The 19879-nt window shown below is 40.6% G+C and overlaps 1 protein-coding gene across 1 annotated transcript; it reads right to left on the bottom strand.

Moving 5' to 3' along the window:
• Positions 1-872: 872 nt before the first annotated feature.
• LOC105526619 (G2/mitotic-specific cyclin-B1) lies at positions 873-2337 on the bottom strand. Its single transcript, XM_011962664.1, has one exon. The coding sequence runs from the start codon at positions 2226-2228 to the stop codon at positions 939-941; it is 1290 nt and encodes a 429-aa protein (XP_011818054.1). The 5' UTR covers positions 2229-2337; the 3' UTR covers positions 873-938.
• Between the last annotated feature and the right edge of the window lie 17542 nt (positions 2338-19879).

Raw genomic sequence — 19879 nt, 5'->3', positions numbered from 1 at the left:
TTTGGTAAACTGAAATAACTACAGTAATGCATTAGGGAGAGTGGAAGGGATGAAACTAAGCCAGTAGATCCTGCCTTATGAACAGATAACAGGAATATATTTGAAGTCATTTAGAGGTACAACTGAAACTTGCAAGCATAAAATGATGCCTTTAGATGACGCCTATAATTCCCAGAAGAAAATTTAATATCATACCCACTGGGGAGACTGAACACACAACTGCTGGAGAATCTGAGAACAAAATAAGAGAATGATTAAGTCATGTGGTAGATACTGTCAGTGCAACGAAACTTCCTAGAGGGGAAATAACAGAGTTGGAACCACCATGGAAGAAATGTGACTCGTTCGAGTTTGAGTAGGGCATCTGACTCAAGAGTTGGAGCAATGCATCATAACAACAATAATAACAACAGCAACTAATTAGATTGAGAATATGTGCCTACCATTTATACCGAGCTCCTTTAGAACCATAGCCCATGAGATAGGCATTACCATTCTCCCCTACTTGATAACTAGAACACCTGACCATTGGACATATCATGAATGATTGAGTTAGTTCTCAAACCCTGGTCTGCCTGTCCACAAAAGGACATAGCTTGGCCACTCGGCTGCAATGCCTTTAGTATGTAGAGCATAGACTTTGCTAAAAGACAAAGCAAACTTTATCTGTCAGCTCCTGAGTTTGTATCTCAGCTCCACCACTGCTGTGGGATTTGGGGGAAGTTGCTAAACTCCTCTGAGTCCCCAGGGAATAACTTTTCTTGTCCCCATTTCACAGATTCCCAGAGCTCCCTATACAATGGTGATAATAATACCTATTTTTTAAACTTGATTTGAAGATTAATTAATGTCATATTTCTTTTTTTTTTTTATATGTACAGATGGCACATGGTGCCAATTTTATTTGTAAATATAGTACTCCAACTCAAGTTTACAAGTTACACCTTTGCCACAGCCTTGGCTAAATCTTGAACTAGTGCAGAATTCAGCTGTGGTAGAGTGCTGATCTTAGCATGCTTCGACGTGGCATACTTGTTCTTGACAGTCATGTGCTTTGTAAGTCCTTGATTTACCATGACTATATTCTTAGCCAGGTGCTGCATAACCAGAAGAAGAGATTCTTCAGTATATGACAGGTAATGCTGTAGAGTTGGTGTCCATTCACCATTATCCAGAATTTTCAGTGCTAAGCAAAAAGCTCCTGCTGCAATTTGAGAAGGAGGAAAGTGCACCATATCATAGTCCAACATGGTTAGTTCCATCAGGTATTTGGCCAAAGTATGTTGCTCAACATCAACCTCTCCAATCTTAGATGCTCTCCGAAGGAAGTGCAAAGGTAGAGGCCGACCCAGACCAAAGTTTAAAGCTCTTAGAATCTTCATTTCCATCTGTCTGATTTGGTGCTTAGTATAAGTATTGTCAGTCACAAAAGCAAAGTCACCAATTTCTGGAGGGTACATTTCTTCATATTTGCTTGCAATGAACATGGCAGTGACACCAACCAGCTGCAGCATCTTCTTGGGCACACAATTATTCTGCATGAACCGATCAATAATGGAGACAGTCATGTACATGGTCTCCTGCAACAACCTGAATTTCATTTGAACCTGTACTAGCCAGTCAATTAGAATGGCTCTCATGTTTCCAGTGACTTCCCGACCCAGTAGGTATTTTGGTCTGACTGCTTGCTCTTCCTCAAGTTGTCTCAGATAAGCATAAATATCTTTCACATATTCACTACAAAGGTTTGGATCGGCTCCATCTTCTGCATCCACATCATTTACTGCAAGAATTACATCAGAGAAAGCCTGACACAGGTCTTCTTCTGCAGGGGGACATCCAGATGTTTCCATTGGGCTTGGAGAGGGAGTATCAACCAAAATAGGCTCAGGCGAAAGTTTTTCTTCTTTAACAGGCTCAGGTTCTGGCTCTGGCACTGGCTCAGACACTGGCACTGGCACCAGCATAGGTACCTTTTCAAGAGGTTTTGGTAGTTTTTTATCAATAACTTTTCCAGTAGCTGAAGGTTTTGCTTCCTTCTTCATAGGCATTTTGGTCTGCAGTTGTTCACTGACTTTGTTACCAATGTCCCCAAGAGCTGTTCTTGGCCTCAGTCCAGGCTTGCAGGTTGCAGCAGGGGCCGTAGGAACGCGCTTTGCGCCTGCCATGCTGATCTTCGCCTTATTTTCAGCATTAATTTTCGAGTTCCTGGTGACTCGGAGCGCCATGGCTTCCTCTTCACCAGGCAGCAGCTCAGCAGGGAGAAGCAGAACACCGGAGCCCCAACCAGCCGAGGACCTGAACCCAGCAGAGACCAACAGCCGTTCCTCCGCAGCACGCCGGTTAATGTCATATTTCTAAAGCCCTATCATGGTGCCCGATACATTGGAAGCACACAGTGTACAATAACTATTTCTAGAACAACTTGACAAGTGGATAGGATTTGGTTATACAGTAGGTAGGGGAGGCTTTTCAGGCTGAGAATGCATTATGAACTAAGGTATTAGTGATACATCTCCGTGCAGAGACAGGATGGATACCTGCCCCACTAGAACAGAGCTTAGAGAAACATGCAAAAGTGACGAGGCAGAAAGAACTGACAGCAAAGAGAAATAAGGCTGAGAAGCCAAAGGGGAGGCAGAAACAAGACCAGGTTCACAGAATGTTGGGGAAACCAAGAAGGAAGAGCAAGGTCTTAGCCCATTCTGGCTGCTATAACAAAAATACGAGTCTGGGTGGCTTAAACAAGTTTCCACAGTTCTGGAGGCTGGAAGGCCCAGGATCAAGGTGCAGCAGATTCAGTGTCTGGTGAGGGTTCTCTTCCTTTTTGTAGATGGTGCCTTCTTGCTGTGTCCTCATATGGAAGAAGGGTCAAAGAAGTGCTCTGGGCTCTCAAAATATGAATTTTGGACAGATATAGACATTTGGTCTATAGCCAGATAGCTAAGAAATCTGACCATCAGCAGAATTAAGCACCAGAGGAAAGCAAATGAAAATGAAGACAGAGGAGAGACCTTCAAGTTTGGAATTGAGGAAGTCCATGGTGAATTTTCAGAGAAACTTCAAATTGGAGAGGCAGAAATCACAAAGGTAGAATGTATTTAAGTATTCTCACTAATTTTAAGAAAACCGGTTTGCTTGTTTCCAATTCCCGATAAAGAAAAGGAGCGAGAGCTTTCTCACCAGATTTGTCCAGGATGCTGGCTGGTGCGCTCAGCTGGTGGCTGTATGCAATCCAGGCACACAACAAGGGCAGCAGGGAACTCCTGTCACCTGTGCAGGCCCTCTCAGGTACCACAGAAACAGCAGCTGCCTGAGTTTCCCCATTACTATCCTGACCTACTAATTTTAATAGGGGACACTCACATGATTAATGTCTATGGTGAGGACCGAAAGCCAAGAACTCAGCGTGCAGTGTCTCTTGGAGAAATAGGTTGCATATGTTAATCCTAAGTCCCCGAAATGGAAAGCAATTGTGTTTGATTAACCCACTAGCATAGTCTGCAAATACAACCAGGAAGAAGAAAATATTTGTAAGTTCTATCAGCAAAGAGATCTTGTGGGTTTATGTCCCTCAAGTGCATGACTTTCTTCATAGAACAGAAAAGCCAAAAGCGCCAAATTGTAGTTTAATATAAGATGTATTTATTGAACTTTCTACCACAGGCCAGTTCCCCACAATGTGTGCGAGATCCCCTGAAAAGCGGTAGGTCTTTGCTACTTGGGGACTTCTGCCGTGGTTGAAGCGGGTTCCCAAAGTAGAACATCTGTACCCACCATACCTGGGGGAGTGCGGACTGCTGAACAGCTGTAATCCAGGGTGGTGCTGACCATGTTTAAGGAGTTGCACCTCCCATTTTTCAGCAATCTGTACTCATCCAACTTCCTAAAAACACGGTTTTTCCGTATTTTTTCCATTTTGATAATTAAGTGAGTAAACTTTCATCTTGCTTTGAGTTTGCAAAACCAGGACTGGGAATCTGACGTCTGACTCACCTGACATCTTGAGCCTGAGGGCTGTGAAACTGGAATTAGGTCTATGGGCTGGTCACTTAAAACGATTCAGCAACTCAGTCTCTACTAAGATAAAGATGCCTTAATTGGGGAAATTAGAAGGAGTGAATAATTATGTGCTCTTACATGGGCTAGGGAGGATAGAAAGTTATTTACTCTGAAATGACTCTCAAACTTTCTGTTACACACTTGAAATTCAATGTTAGAAGATTTCACATCTGGCTCCTAGTGCATAGCCTTTACTCAGGAAAACAAAAGACTCTAAAACTCTCCAAATCCCTCCAGCTCACTTCTGATGAAGCACATCAGCAGGGGAGGCAAGGAGAATGTTACACATTTTAGAGGGAAGGGGAAAGCAGGCAAATTACCAAAGTAAATACCTAGCAGCTCATTACTGTTCCCCTTGCTTTTTCTAGGAGGCATTATTAAGAGAATGAAGGTTAACATTGATTCAGTTTCCAGTGTTTAATTTGAACATCAACAACATTCAATAAGTTTAACCATTTATTGAACACCTACTATGTGCCATGTTCTGACAGAAACAGTCTCTCTCTTTGTGAGGGAGATTGTTAATTGAGTAGACACTACATGTCAGGCAAGGGAAAATGTATTACATCCTGGAGCCTTCTGTCTAATGCAGGAGGCTGGAAACGAACTCCTAATTACATAAATAGTAGTTGCATTTGTGTATAATGTTATGAAGGAAAACTAGAGTTGAAAATGAAAGTGCAACACAGGGAGACCTCACCTTTTGTGCAGGTCTGATAAGGCTGATGAAGGACCATTTATACTGAAACCCAGAGGAGTAGGAGTTAGAAAGGCAGCCACTTCTAAACAAGTGAACAAGGGGACAGTGGTGTAAGATGATGCACATAGGTCACACGGGGTCTTCTGGGCCATAGGAAAAACTTTGGACATTGTGGGGAAGGGGAACGGTTTTAAGTAGAAGAGTGTTTAACCTTTAGGTTTCTACAAGATCATTCTGGTTTCCAAGCGGAGGATGGAGAGGCGGGTGGGGGTTCCTACAACTTATGGAGATGCAGTAGGGCTTTCTCAGTGGTTAGTCTAAGTGAGAGACACTGGTGGGTGTGGAGGCTGACAGAAGTGAATAGGCTTGAAAACTATTTTGGAAGTGAAATTGACAAAACTGTATGATGCATAGGTTGAGGGGAGATGAAGAGTGCAGAGGATGACACCTCGAGTTCTAGAATGAGCGCTGAGAAGATAGTGGTGGCGTTCACCAAGATAGTAATGCTGAAAAGGAACAGACTGCGGGAAAAGATCATGAGCTCCATTCTGAACACGGTGAATTCTAAGAGTCTGTAAGTAGAGGTGTGATGGTTAATTTTGAATGTCAACTTGATTGGATTGAAGGACGCAAAATATTGTTCCTGGGTATGTCTGTGAGAGTGTTGCCAAACGAAATTAACATTTGAGTCAGTGGACTGGGAGAGACAGACCCACCCTCAATCTGGGTGGGCACCATCTAATCAGCTCCCAGTGTAGCTAGAATAAAGCAGGCAGCAGGCAAGAGAAGATGGAAAGGCAGAGTCGCTGAATCTTCCAGCCTTCATCTTTCTCTCGTGCTGGATGCTTCCTGCCCTCGAACATCAGACCCCAAGATTTTTAGCTTTTGGACTCTTGGACTTACACCAGTGGTTTGCCAGGGACTCTCTGGCCTTTAGCCACAGACTGAAGGCTACGCTGTTGGCTTCCCTATCTTTGAGGTTTTAAAACTCAGCCTGATCCACCACTGGCTTCCTTGTTCCTCAGCTTGCAGACAGCCTATCATGAGCCTTTATCTTTTTATCATGTAAGTCAATTGTCCTTAATAAGCTCCCTTTCATATATACATATATCCGATTAGTTCTGACCCTCTAGAGAAACCTGACTAATACAGGAGGTGTTGACTAGAGATATGGATTACAGTTTGATATGTGAGTGTGGAACTCATTGGAGAAGTCTGGGCTGAAGACATATGAGGAGTCACCAGAGTGCATGTGATAACTGAACTCACTGTATCACTGAGGAAGAAAGTGTGGAGTGAGAAGATCGTGGGACCAAGAGTGGAACCCAAGAACTCCGTATTTGGAGGTCAGATAGGATGGGGTGCTGGCAGCAGAACTGAGCTGGGGCAGGCAATGGAGAAACAGGGAGAGATGCAGTGTCAGCAAAACCAGGGAGAGATGTTTCAGAAAAGTGGAAGCGGTCAAATGCGTCAAAGGCTGCTTGGAAGTCATGTAAGATGAACACAAGTTTTCATTGGGATTTATTAACTGGGGATCATTAGAACCTTGAGGAGGACCGTTTCTGTGAGAATAGAAATGGAAATTGTAAACAGCTTAAAAAATTATTATGAAAATATCAAGCCTAAAAAAGTGGGAAAAAAATAGTATCATAAGCCCTAATGCAGCCAGAACTCAGATTCAGCCATTATCAACCTCTTGCCACACTTGCTTCATCTATCCTTTTGTTGCTATTTGTTCCTCCACTGTGCATTTTTACTGTTTGACCGCTCACTCATTCGTTGCTTCACTCTACACATATTTGACAGCATTGTTGACTAGTTGCTGTGAGGCATTTGTACTTCTTTCACCTTAATTACCCACATCATGCAATTGTAAGATGAATGGCTAATCTAGTGGTATCGTCCATGACTTTCTTTTAATATGAAGACAGTTGTAAGGAAGGGATCCAGTTTCAGCTTTCTACATATGGCTAGCCAGTTTTCCCAGCACCATTTATTAAATAGGGAATCCTTTCCCCATTTCTTGTTTCTGTCAGGTCTGTCAAAGATCAGATGGTTGTAGATGTGTGATATTATTTCTGAGAGTTCTGTTCTGTTCCATTGGTCTATATCTCTATTTTGGTACCAGTACCATGCTGTTTTGGTTACTCTAGCCTTGTAGTATAGTTTGAAGTCAGGTAGCATGATGCCTCCAGCTTTGTTCTTTTTACTTAGGATTGTCTTGGCAATGGGGGCTCTTTTTTGGTTCCATATGAACTTTAAAGTAGTTTTTCTAATTCTGTGAAGAAAGTCATTGGTAGTTGATGGAGATGGCATTGAATCTATAAATTATCTTGGGCAGTATGGCCATTTTCACGATATTGATTCTTCCTATCCATGAGCGTGGAATGTTCTTCCATTTGTTTCTGTCCTCTTTTATTTCGTTGAGCAGTGGTTTGTAGTTCTCCTTGAAGAGGTCCTTTACGTCCCTTGTAAGTTGGATTCCTAGCTATTGTATTTTCTTTGAAGCAATTGTAAATGGGAGTTCACTCATGATTTGGCTCTCTGTTAGTCTGTTATTGGTGTATAAGAATGCTTGTGATTTTTGCACAATGATTTTGTATCCTGAGACTTTGCTGAAGTTGCTTATTAGCTTAAGGAGATTTTGGGCTGAGACAATGGGGTTTTCTAAATATACAATCATGTCATCTGCAAACAGGGACAACCAGCCATCCCATTACTGGGTATATGCCCAAAGGATTATAAATCATGCTGCTATAAAGACACATGCACACATATGTTTATTGCAGCACTATTCACAATAGCAAAGACTTGGAACCAACCCAAATGTCCATCAATGAAAGACTGGATTAAGAAAATGTGGCACATATATACCGTGGAATACTATGCAGCCATAAAAAAGGATGAGTTCATGTCCTTTATAGGGACATGGATGAAGCTGGAAACCATCATTCTCAGCAAACTATCGCAAGGACAATAAACCAAATACTGCATGTTCTCACTCATAGGTGGGAATTGAACAATGCGAACACTTGGACATAGGAAGGGGAACGTCACACACCGAGGCCTGTCGTGGGGTGGGGAGAAGGGGGAAGGATAGCATTAAGAGATATACCTAATGTAAATGACGAGTTAATGGGTGCAGCACACCAACATGGCACATGTATACATATGTAACAAACCTGCACGTTGTGCACATGTACCCTAGTACTTAAAGTATAATAAAAAATATAAAAATATGAAGACAGAAATGCCAATAGAAGAGATTGCTTTTTTACTTCTGTGTATGATCTTCACACACCATAGACTTTCTAACCTCTGCCCCTTTTACCCATACCATTTCCCTTGTTAGAATTACCTATCCTTGAAAGCCTGCATCTATTAAAATTCTCCCCAATACCAAAAGATAATACTATCTTTTCCAAGAAGACTTTTCTGACCACTCAAACCAGAAGAGCTTCCTCTATCTACGGAAACCCTATTATTTTCTTAGCATGCAACCTTTCTTCATGCTTCTGAACAAAGCATTCCCTTTACCTAACTGTGAGCTTCTTGAAGTTAGCATCTTGAAAGTCTTCACATTCTCTTTAGTGTGTAGTATACTACTAAATACCATTATAGTTTAGTTCTCGATAAACATTTAAGTGGATAAGTAAAAATATGTAAAGCACCTTAAGCATATAGTCCTGTGCTAGGCTCTGTATTACCTACTTCTGTTTTGCTCTTTTCTGCCCCCCAAATTTGTTCTAGCCTCTGCAATCAGAATTAATCACAGCCATGGGAGCGGAGCAACCCTTTTATATAAATTTGTGCATCATTAAATTACTTACCAAATTGGTATTTTGTATGCACAGAAACTTTTTTCCCTATATGTTAAGATATTTTAAAGATTATTTTCTTTTACCCCTAGTATCTCTGAAAGATAGACTTCTAAAATTATACATTACCTCTGCATAAAACAGATTTGAAATGTCAATTACGATCAGTCGATACAGAACCCAGAAACGTTACAGAAATATGGAAAGTGTGAGTATATAACCCCTAAAGTTCTTCCAACCTAAAAATAATCATTTGATATGCTTGAACCAGACTTGGCATAATCTGATATACATAAAAGTCACATATTAGCCACAGTTGAGAAAACTCATAAAAATATGTACAACATCAGATTCAGCACCAGAATATGGTCTGTAGATGGGACAAATAAATAGGTATAAAATAAAGGCAAACAAAAAGCACTTCAACAACGATTTTATTTAGGCATTGTCTATGTAGCACAGGTCATTTCTATACACCTTCAGAATGGACACAGAAGATAATAAGATGCTGTATAATTAAATTAGATTTACAGTTTTAGGATTTGCTGAGGTATCCTCAGGGCTGTTCTTGACAGATTTTTTTTTTTACAATAAAATCTTGTGATTTCAATTGTCTGTCCATGGAGGGAAAATAAACAAACATACATGGATGCCATTGCACACATCAGCGGGAACAATGAACTTCTCAGTTATCTTCCCCCTCCCCCTAAAAAGCAATTTAATGCACCACTGGAGGTTGCCTATTAATTGGATTAGAAATAAAGTAGTCTGCGAGGGTTGACCCAGGAAAAAACAGTTTGCATGTGTGTATGTGTGCGTGTGTGTCTATAAACATATATAAGTGTGTATATACTTACACATACACATCTGTGTGTATAATATTTCACCCACAAAGTAAACAAGCAACACTAGTACATCATTTTCTAATTACAGGGCTGTTTCATAAACTGTAAATGCTAACATGGGAGACGTAAATCATAGCAATTTAATTAATAAAACAGTTTAGACACTTAAACCCATATGTGTACCCCTGGGGGCAACACATCAATAAGAGAACCTTGCAGGCATATTTTAGAAATTTTATGCAATCATTTGCAGTTCTTGTAGTCAATAATTATTACAAACTGCATTAACTCTTCTCTTGCCATACCCAAGGAGTGAATTGGCATTTGTTAAATGTTCTTTCCACTTTAGATAGCCTCTCAGGGTTGCTAGGAGTGGAGGAGCCAGGGTTGCTTTCCCTGAATTAATAGGACTAAATGAGGTGAGGGAGCCCCCATCCAGCCAAACAGCAAAATATGGGAAATGAGAATCTGAGGAAGGCAGGGGAAGGATTCTCCCTGTCCTTTCATTAAAGGGGAGTCTAGAAGATAGCCAGTGTCAGAGAACGGACATTCAGCACTTGAATTCATGTATTTTTAGATCTTCTTTCTATTTTGACCTTTAAAATTAGACGTGTAGAAACTTCACACATTGCTGGTGGGAATGTAAAATGGTGCGATCACTGTAGAAAATAGTTTAGTAGTTTTAAAAAGTTAAATATAAATGTACTATATTCACTTATATGTATCTACCCAAGAGAAATAAAAACATAAGTCCACCCAAAAACTTGTACACAAATGTTCATAGCGACATTATTCATAATAGCTAAAAGGTGGACACAACCAACTGTCCATCCATTGTTGAATGGATAAACCATGGTATATCCGTACAATGGAATACAGTTCATCAGTACAAAGGAACACATACTGATATGTACGTCACTGTAGGTAGATCTTTAAAACATTATGTTAACTGAAAGAAGTCAGATACAAAAGACCACATACTGCATAATCCATTTATATGAAGTGTCCAGAAAAAGCAAAGTCATACAGACAGAGAGTAGTGGATAAATGGTGCCCAGAGCTGCGAATAGGAGCTAGGGTTAACTGCAAATAGGCAGGAGGGAGCTTCTTAGGGTGATATAAATGTTCTGAAACTGGGTTGTGGTGATGGTTGCACAGCTTGGTAAATTTACTAAAACTCATTTAATTGTATTCTTAAAATGGATACATTTTTATTTTTAAAAATTTGTATTTACTTATTTATTTGTTTTTAGAACCAAGGTCTCACTCTGTCACCCAGGCCGGAGTACAGTGGTGGGATCATAGCTCATTGCAGCCTGCAACTCCTGGACTCAAGCAATCCTCTTACCTCAGCCCCTTGAGTAGCTGGGACTTTAGGTGCACACCACCACACCTGGCTATTAAAATATATATATGTATGTGTGTGTGTGTGTGTGTGTGTATGTGTGTGTGTGTGTGTGTATATATATATAGTAAAGACAGGCTTTTGCTTTGTTGCCCAAGCTGGTCTTAAACTTTGGCCTCAAGTAACATGTATATGTATAAAATATAACATGTAACATATATATATTATATTAAACATGGATATATATAAATATATATATACACGTATATATACATATATATGTGTGTGTGTGTGTGTGTATATATATATAGTAAAGACAGACTTTTGCTTTGTTGCCCAAGCTGGTCTTAGACTTTGGCCTCAAGTAATCCCCCTGCCTTGGCCTCCCAAAGTGTTGGGATTACAGGCATGAGCCACTGCACCCGACCAGTAAATTTTAATTATTCTTCAATAAAATTGTTTAAAATTATGCCTATAATTGTATTGATATTCTTTATTATTCCTGAAAAACAGAAAAAGAATATTAAATTCTAGCCATATAAGAGAATCAGTAGATGAAGTGCTTTGCGACTGTGTAACACTAAGCCTACACAAATGTAGTTTTTTTGTGATTGTGGTTATCATTGGCACAGTTTGTATAAATTCAGATCCCCAGTTACCAAAGGGCCATTCTTTTCACTTTTGTTGCTCCCACAAGAAAGAAAATAATAGTATCTACCATTTATTGAGTGCTTACTAACTGCTATGCATGCTGTATTGCATTAACTTCCTAATCAATATAATAATCCATATGTGATATTTTAATGTCTCCATTTACATGAGTCAATTAAGGCAGAGAAAAGCTGAATCATCTGCTCCAGTTATGCAGCAAGTGGTGAAGTGGGATTTGTACACAGACAGTCAGCTCCAGGCTGTGCTTTGACCTGCCACCTTCTCTAGCCCTTCTAACAATAGGGGCTGAGTTCTCTGTTCCGGAATCCGAGATTGATCCTCATCTGCTTGTGAGCAACTTTAAAGGAGTCAAGTGTAGACTAAATAAGCCTTGCTCAAGAGACAGTGCGGAAACACACAAGGCTGCTTGTCAATGTAGGCTGCCTTGGAGGGCCCCGCTACAGAAGAGTGAATGAATGTCTCCGAACTTCGTATCTGCAGGCCTCTCCATGGATTGGCTTGTTATAATTAGCACATATTATTTTTATAACTAAAGAAAGAAACCAGAAAATCATTTTTTCTCTGAAAAAGAAGTAAGCAGCTAACAAAGTCACTTTTTCCAGCTATGGTTGTTTCTAAACTTAACCCAGTTCACCATCTTCAGCAAGAAAAATTGAACAACTCTTTCAATCATGTAGCCTGTCGTTCCTGGAGATTGCAAAAACCTAAAAGAAATCAGACCATGAATAAAAGCACGTAATTTTAATAGAAATGGAAAATTCTCTCTATGCCATGAGCCCTGCATTTTCTTAGCATATGACTGCTCTCTGCATCAGACAGCTCAGTGTGTGCAACTCTCTAAAAGGAGCTGTGTTTCATGGCTACTGAGGGACACCTTTAAAGTTTGGAAGCATCTTCTGAAAATGCCCGCAAATTTGTATTCTTGCATATAAAGTCTCAGTTTACAAGTACATTACAAATGTATTGCAAACATTTATCACTGAATGGAGCATACTTTAATCTAAAAGTAATAACATAAAATGGTAGTTAGGTTGTCCACAAAGGCTATATAGACTGAAATAAAGAAATATATTGACCATAAAAATGGTGGAGGAGAGTGCTATTTCAATGTTGGTAAATAAAGAAACAGAAAAGAAATTTAAATCAATAAGTATTCTTTTATTATTATTAGACTTTAAGTTCTAGGGTACATGTGCCCTAGACAGGCCCGGGTGTGTGATGTTCCCCACCCTGTGTCCATGTGTTCTCATTGTTCAACTCCCACTTATGAGTGAGAACATGCAGTGTTTGGTTTTCTGTCCTTGTGATAGTTTCCAGCTTCATCCATGTCCCTGCAAAGGACATGAACTCATCCTTTTTTATGGCTGCATAGTATTCCATGGTGTATACATGCCACATTTTCTTAATCCAGTTTATCATTGATGGACATTTGGGTTGGTTCCAAGTCTTTGCTATTGTGAATAGTGCTGCAATAAACATACGTGTGCATGTGTCTTTATAGTAGCATGATTTATAATCCTTTGGGTATATACCCAGTAATGAGATCGCTGGGTCAAATGGTATTTCTAGTTCTAGATCCTTAAGGAATCGCCATACTGTCCTCCACAATGGTTGAACTAATTTACATTCCCACCAACAGTGTAAAAGTGTTGCTATTTCTCCACATCCTCTCCAGCACCTGTTGTTTCCTGACTTTTTAATTATCACCATTCTAACTGGCGTGGGATTGTATCTCATTGTAATTTTGATTTGCATTTCTCTGATGACCAATGATGATGAGCATTTTTTCATGTGTCTGTTGGCTGCATAAATGTCTTCTTCTGAGAAGTGTCTGTTCATACCCTTTGCCCACTTTTTGATGGGGTTGTTTGTTATTTTCTTATAAATTTGTTTAAGTTATTTGTAGAGTCTGGATATTAGCCTTTTGTCAGATAGGTAGATTCTCCCATTCTTAGGTTGCCTGTTCACTCTGATGATAGTTTATTTTGCCATGCAGAAGCTCTTTAGTTTAATTAGATCCTATTTGTCTATTTTGGCTTTTGTTGCCATTGCTTTTTGTGTTTTAATCATGAAGTCTTTGCCCATACCTATGTCCTAAATGGTATTGCCTAGGTTTTCTTCGAGGGTTTTTATGGTTTTACGTCTTACATTTAAGTCTTTAATCCAAGGTGTAAGGAAGGGATCCAGTTTCAGCTTTCTACCTATGGTTAACCAGTTTTCCCAGCACCATTTATTAAATAGGGAATCCTTTCCCCATTGCTTGTTTTTGTCAGTAAGTATTCTTTAAATTGGATTGAAGGCTCACAGTTGAGGATTTTGTCATGACCTGAACCTGCTCTACAGTGAGGTGTAATTGTAGTGTCCTCTTTGTGACCACACATTCTGACATTTCTCTGATTTTCTCACAGGCACCAAATCTGCTCTTTTCCTTTCAGCCACTTCTGGTTTTTTTAACCCTACTGAACGCCAAATCTGTCCATTCATCCATCCATTTTTCATCCTTCTATCCTTTTCTGACCCTAGTTGTCTCCTTTTACAGAATGAACCATATAATTTTTCAGGATGTCCTCACCGACACCCCAAGGTTCCTCACCCCATTGTCTTTCTGCTATGCCCTACACAATATACGCACTCAATAAGTATTTGCTGACTACTGGCTGATGTGCCACCTTGCCACTACTTGGTGGTGCGGAAAGTCATAAAACTGGTTTGACTGAATCCAGTAAAGTCTAACATCAGCAGGGCACTTCTTCCAAAATCCTTCCATTCAACTCCAGATGACTTGATGCTGATTTTACAATAAGAATATAACATGTTTATACTAAGCCCTGTCTGCCATTAAAAAGTACCAACCCTGGGAGGTCGAGGTGGGTGGATCCCCTGAGGTCAGGAGTTTGAGACCAGCCTGGCCAACATGGTGAAACCTTGTCTCTAATAAAAACACAAAAATTAGGTGGACATGGTGGTGCATGCCTGTAGTCCCACCTACTTGAGAGGCTGAGGCAGGAAAATGGTTTGAACCTGGGAGGTGGAGGTTGCTGTGAGCTCAGATGACGCCATTGTACTCCAGCCTGAGCGACAGAGTGAGACTCCATCTCAAAACAAAAAACAAACAAGCAAACAAACAAACAACAACAAAAAAACCCCAGGTCCCATCCACCAATTGTTAAACCAGAAATATCTTGAGGTTGGGATCAAGACAACAGTATATGTAAAAACTTTCTAGTGGAGTCTCCTGTGTAGCCAAGGTACCAAAGCCTGAACCCCATTTTCACGTTCCTCACTTTGAGTAGTGAGAGGAGCAAAAGAGGTTCCTCCTGTGTTACTGAGATGATGAGAGATACCTGGATTCTTCAAGTTCCCTCTCCCCTCTCCTAAAATGTCTCTTTAGAGCAACGGTAAGTGAACTTCTTTTCTGTGAAGGGACAAATAGTAAATATTTTAGGCTTTCAGACCAAGAAACAATATACTCAACTATTCCAGCAGCTATTATCACTGGTAAATACTTTTTTTATTTAGAAATATTGAAACCTTTCAGAGTTTGTGGGCCATACAAAAGCAGCCAACAGCCATAGTTTTCCAACCCCTGTTTTGATGTCACTACTGATCTCCAAAATGAGAAAACAAGGGCCTTGTTGAATATTTTATGCACCTTGACTTTTTTTTTAATAAAGTGGTCTTGCTCTGTCACTCAGGCCAGAGTGCAGTAGTGCTATCATGGCTCACTGCAACCTTTAACTCCTGGGTTCAAGTGATTCTCATACCGCAGCCTCCTGAGTGGCTGGGGCCACAGACCTGCACCAGCAAGCCCAGCTAATTTTTGTTTTTAGAGACAGGGGTCTTGCTATTTTGCCCAGGCTGGTCTTAAACTCCTGGATTCAAGCAATATTCCCTCCTTGGCTTCCCAAAGTGATAGGATTACAGGCGTGAGCCAGCATGCCCGGCCACCTTGACCAACCTTGATGGCATTAATCACCCTTTTCCTCTTAGTGTTTGACTTTCATGTCGTTAAACCATCTTGGTCATCCTACTTCTAGCCTATTCCTTCTCTGTCTCATTTACCAGTTCCCATGCTGTATGTGCATGTGCGTGTATGTGTGTGTGTGTGTGTGTGTGTGTGTGTATGTGTATTTGTTTGTATCTGCGTCTGCATATGTAGCCCAAGTTGTTGGCCCAAGTTGCTTCTATGGCCCTGTTGTCTATCAAGCTGGAGATATCTTTTTTTAAAAAAAATCAGCTTGCAGCTCACCCCTGGAGCCTGACAATGCTGGCCCCAACTGCTCCTCAGATAAACTGCTCTCCTCAAGCTGTGCCTCTCCTGCAAGGAAGAACAGCACTGTCCCCCTCTGTAGTGTGCACTATAACCTAAGGCTGCTTTGCCCAGCATTTACTGCTCTGCCAAATTGAATCCCAAGGCCATGGGTATACAACCATAGCTGGTGAGGACAGTAGTGGCATCTCCGTACCCCATGCTGCAAGAGTTTATATTCTTATCAAGGTCAGTCGAATGAACAAAATGTATTTTCCTAATGTGGAAAAACTGACTTAAAATGTGAACTGAGAATAGTTGTCAGTTGCTCAATATGTTCAAATCTATATTCAAATGCCATCTCTGCCTCGAACAGTCAGTAGAAGGGACAGCTGTGCCGGGGAAACTACCCTTCCAACTGGGAGCTGAGCCTCAGAAAGGACTGTAGCCTAATTTTGAAACTACTAAGCATCCTAATGAAGTTGACTTGATTTACATTTTAACAATACCACACAAATGTACTACATGGCACTTTTCCAATAACCACTTCTACATCATTCATTTTGACGCCTCCCATTGTATGAAAAGCAGAAGGAATAAAGCAGTATTCTGTGATGAGATGCCTGGGGAGGGGAGCTGGGTTTTCATTTTATTTTCTAGTTAGGTAATCTTTTGGGATGTGCAGAGTTCTCCCAACTGAAATCCCATGATGTTCCTTCCCACCTGCATGAACATGAGGCCTGAACTCATCTGTCCACTGGGCCTCCAGGACAGCTGTGCAGTACTTAACACTGAGTATCTGACCCTCTGATCCATTCTGGGGACCAAGAGTATCCTAATTCCCCTAACACCCCAACAACAACTAGTTTTGGTTAAATGTATATAAGCTTTGGGATAGTTCCCTTCCTCTAATGGAATGACCTGGTGATACGGTTTGCCTGTGTCCCCACCCAAATCTCATCTTGTAGTTCCCATAATCCCCACGTGTTGTGGGAGGGACTAGGTGGAGACAATTGAATCATGGGGGCGGTTTCCCCCATCCTTTTCTCGTTTTATAAGGGTCTCCTCCCTTCACTGGGCACTCATTTTTCTCCTTCCTGCTGTGAGGAAGGACATATTTGCTGCCCCTTCCACCATGATTGTACATTTCCTGAGACGTCCCCACCCCTGCGGAAATGTAAATCAATTAAACCTCTTTCCTTTGTACATTACTCAGTCTCAGGTATGGTCTTATAGCAGTGGGAGAGTGAACTAACACACCTGGTCAAGGCTTCTTGCTTCTTGTCCATATTCTGGTCAGAAATTGAAGAGCCAATGCTACTTGCCTATTGGCAATATTCAGATCACTTTAGATATGGCCCCTGGGAGGGCTGATCAGAAATTCTCACAAGGCGTGCTGTCCCTAAAGAAGCAGTCCTCTTGGCACTGATGGAGTTTGTGTTAAGCTTTGTTAAGAAGGGAATCCTCCTATGTTTCCTTACTATTCTCTCTCTAGTCCTGGAGGAAGGTATTACTTATCATGCCTTGGGATATTCTATTTGGATGTTCCTAAGCTTTAAGATATCAAAAGCCAAGCTCAACATCTTCTGCACGCCTCTAATAGCTATGAATAGCCCCACTGACAACAGAGGGTTAATTCCTTCTTTTCCCTTAAGGATCTGGAAATTTTGATTTGTTTCCTTCTTTTCCCTTAAGGATCTGGCAATGTAATATTTGTGCCCTGACTCCGTGTTGACTAGCTGGCACCTGTATCAGCATTAAATGGGACTGACATCGTGATGGGTAGGTCACCAACCAGATGGCGGGCAGGTTGCCTGATTAATTCCTCATGCAGAGCATCAGGTTCCTCTACAGTGTCCGTGGTTAAGTAAATAGTGATTGAACCTGTGCCTGCAGTACCCCCAGCAATGAAAAAGACCCTGCAGTGTGAGCTGTCATTCAGATTTCTGACAGCACCATCTTCTTTCCAGTCTTTCCTAATGGAAAAAAAGGAGATTATTATTTCAATAATATTTCTTATGAAAAAAGAATAATATAAAATGGGCCCTGCAACGTGTTATAATTAAATGAACATTAGCGTCAAGGCAAACCCAGGTTCATATTTTGCAACCCCACAACATAGGTATGTCACTTTTGGCAAAGTCAAATATTTTTCATCTTTAAAAAAGTAAAATTGCATTGCCTATTTATCTTATTTATTTATTAATTCTTACAACAAGTTTTAATGAATACATGGTATGTGCCAGGCACACTCCTTGATACTGAGGATACAGGAGTAAGCAAAAGAGACAAAATCCCTGCCGTCATGGAGCTAGCATTCAATTACGTAGGGAAGGATTCAGAAACAAACCAAATATATGAGCAAATTATATACTATGTAAATTAGGTGATAGGAGCTATGCAAAAAAAAATGGAGCAGGGAAAGAGAATAAGAAATAAGAAATCAATACTTAAGTAAATATTTAAAGAAGAGGAGTTAAGCTATCAGGATATCTGGAAGAAGAGTGTCTCAGACCAAGGAACAGCAAGCACAAAGGCCCTGAACTTGGAGAGTGCCTGGTATGATGCAGGAATGGTAAACAGGTCCATATGGCAGGAGCAGACAGAATGAGGATAACAGCAGGAGATGAAGTCAAGAAGGCAAAAGTGTTTTTAGCTTTAAATTTGAGAGTTTTGAGCACAGACGTGACATAAGCAGCTGACTTATATTTAAACAAGTTCACTCTAATTGCTGTCCTGGTAAATGAGACAAGGGTAGAATTAGGGAAACCAGTTAAGAAAATGTTGCAAAACCCAGGTAAGACATGATAGTTCCTAATATTTTGGCAGTACAATTAAGGTAGTTGGATCCTGAATATATTTTGAAGATAAAGACAAACAGCTTTGCTGATGGATTGGATATGGGGTATATTAGTTATCTATTGCTTCAGGACAGTTTAGCTCAACACATACTGGATTAATGCAAACATTTATTATTTCATAATTCTTGTGAGTCAGAAAGTCAAGAGCAGCTTAGGTGGGTAGTTTTGGCTCAGCGTGTCTTATTAGGTTGCAATTAGGATGCTGTCAGGGGCTGCTATTATCTGAAGGCTTGACTGGGTCTGGATGATGTGCTAGAAGATGGATCGTTGCATGGTTGTTGGCAGGAAACCCCAGTCCTTTGCCACATGGACCTCTCCATTGGGTGCTTGTGTGTCTTCATGACAAGATCACTAACTTCCCCCAGTGTTATGGTGTAATATGTGGGTGTCCCCCAACCCCAAAATTCGTATGTTGAAACCCCAACCTCCAATGTGACTGTATTTGGAGATAAGGCCTTTGGGGATGTGATTAAGGTTAGATGAGATCATAAGAATGGGGTCCTGATCCAGTAAGATAAGTGCCTTTAAAGAAGAGGTACCAGAGAACTTGTTCTCTTTTTCCACCAGTGAGAAGGTGGCATCTGCAAGCCAGGAAGAGAACTCTCACCAGAAACTGATTGTGCTGGACCTTGATCTTGGACTCCTAGCCTTCAGAACTGTGAGAAAACTTGTTGTTTAAGCCACCCAGCAGCTTTTATTATGGCAGCCAGAGCATACTAACACAGAGTGAGAAAAGAGAAACAAAAAAGAAATCACAATGTCATTTACAACCTAGTCTTCAAAGTTGCACATCTTCACTTCCATTTTTCTTTATTAGAGGCAAGTCAATAAGACCAACTCTCACTCAAGGGGAGTGAAATTAGGCTCCACTATTTGAAGGGAGAAGTATAAAAAGTAGTAGGCATATTTTAAGACCACTATATAGGGTATGAAATAAATAGAAGCAAAAACAATCAGGCCAAGATTTCTGGACTCAGTCGTTGGAGGAACAGAGTTAGCACTAATGGGAATGTAGGCAACAATGAGTGAGTGGCAACGTGAGTTTGGTTTTGTACATGTTAAGTTTGAGTTGCCTAAAACACCTCCAAATGGAGATGTCAAGTAGGCAGTGGAATATGTGAATCTGGAATTAATGAGTAATCTGTGCTATAAATACAGATTTGGGAGTTACGAGCATACAAATGGCATTTGAAGACATGATACTTAGTGTGCAAAGAAGAGATGAGGAGGGTAGTAAAAAGGGAAGGGAAGGTAAAAATGTGGGAAGGGGAGAAGAGAGAAGAGCTATGCCTGAGCCCTGGAATATTCTTACATTAAGGGAAAGAGG

Source organism: Colobus angolensis, unplaced genomic scaffold, assembly GCF_000951035.1.
Source record: "Colobus angolensis palliatus isolate OR3802 unplaced genomic scaffold, Cang.pa_1.0 Scaffold6, whole genome shotgun sequence".
In the NCBI taxonomy this organism is placed as follows: Eukaryota; Metazoa; Chordata; class Mammalia; order Primates; family Cercopithecidae; genus Colobus; species Colobus angolensis.
Note: the sequence above shows the minus strand (reverse complement) of the source record. Positions and strands in the feature narration are given on the sequence as shown.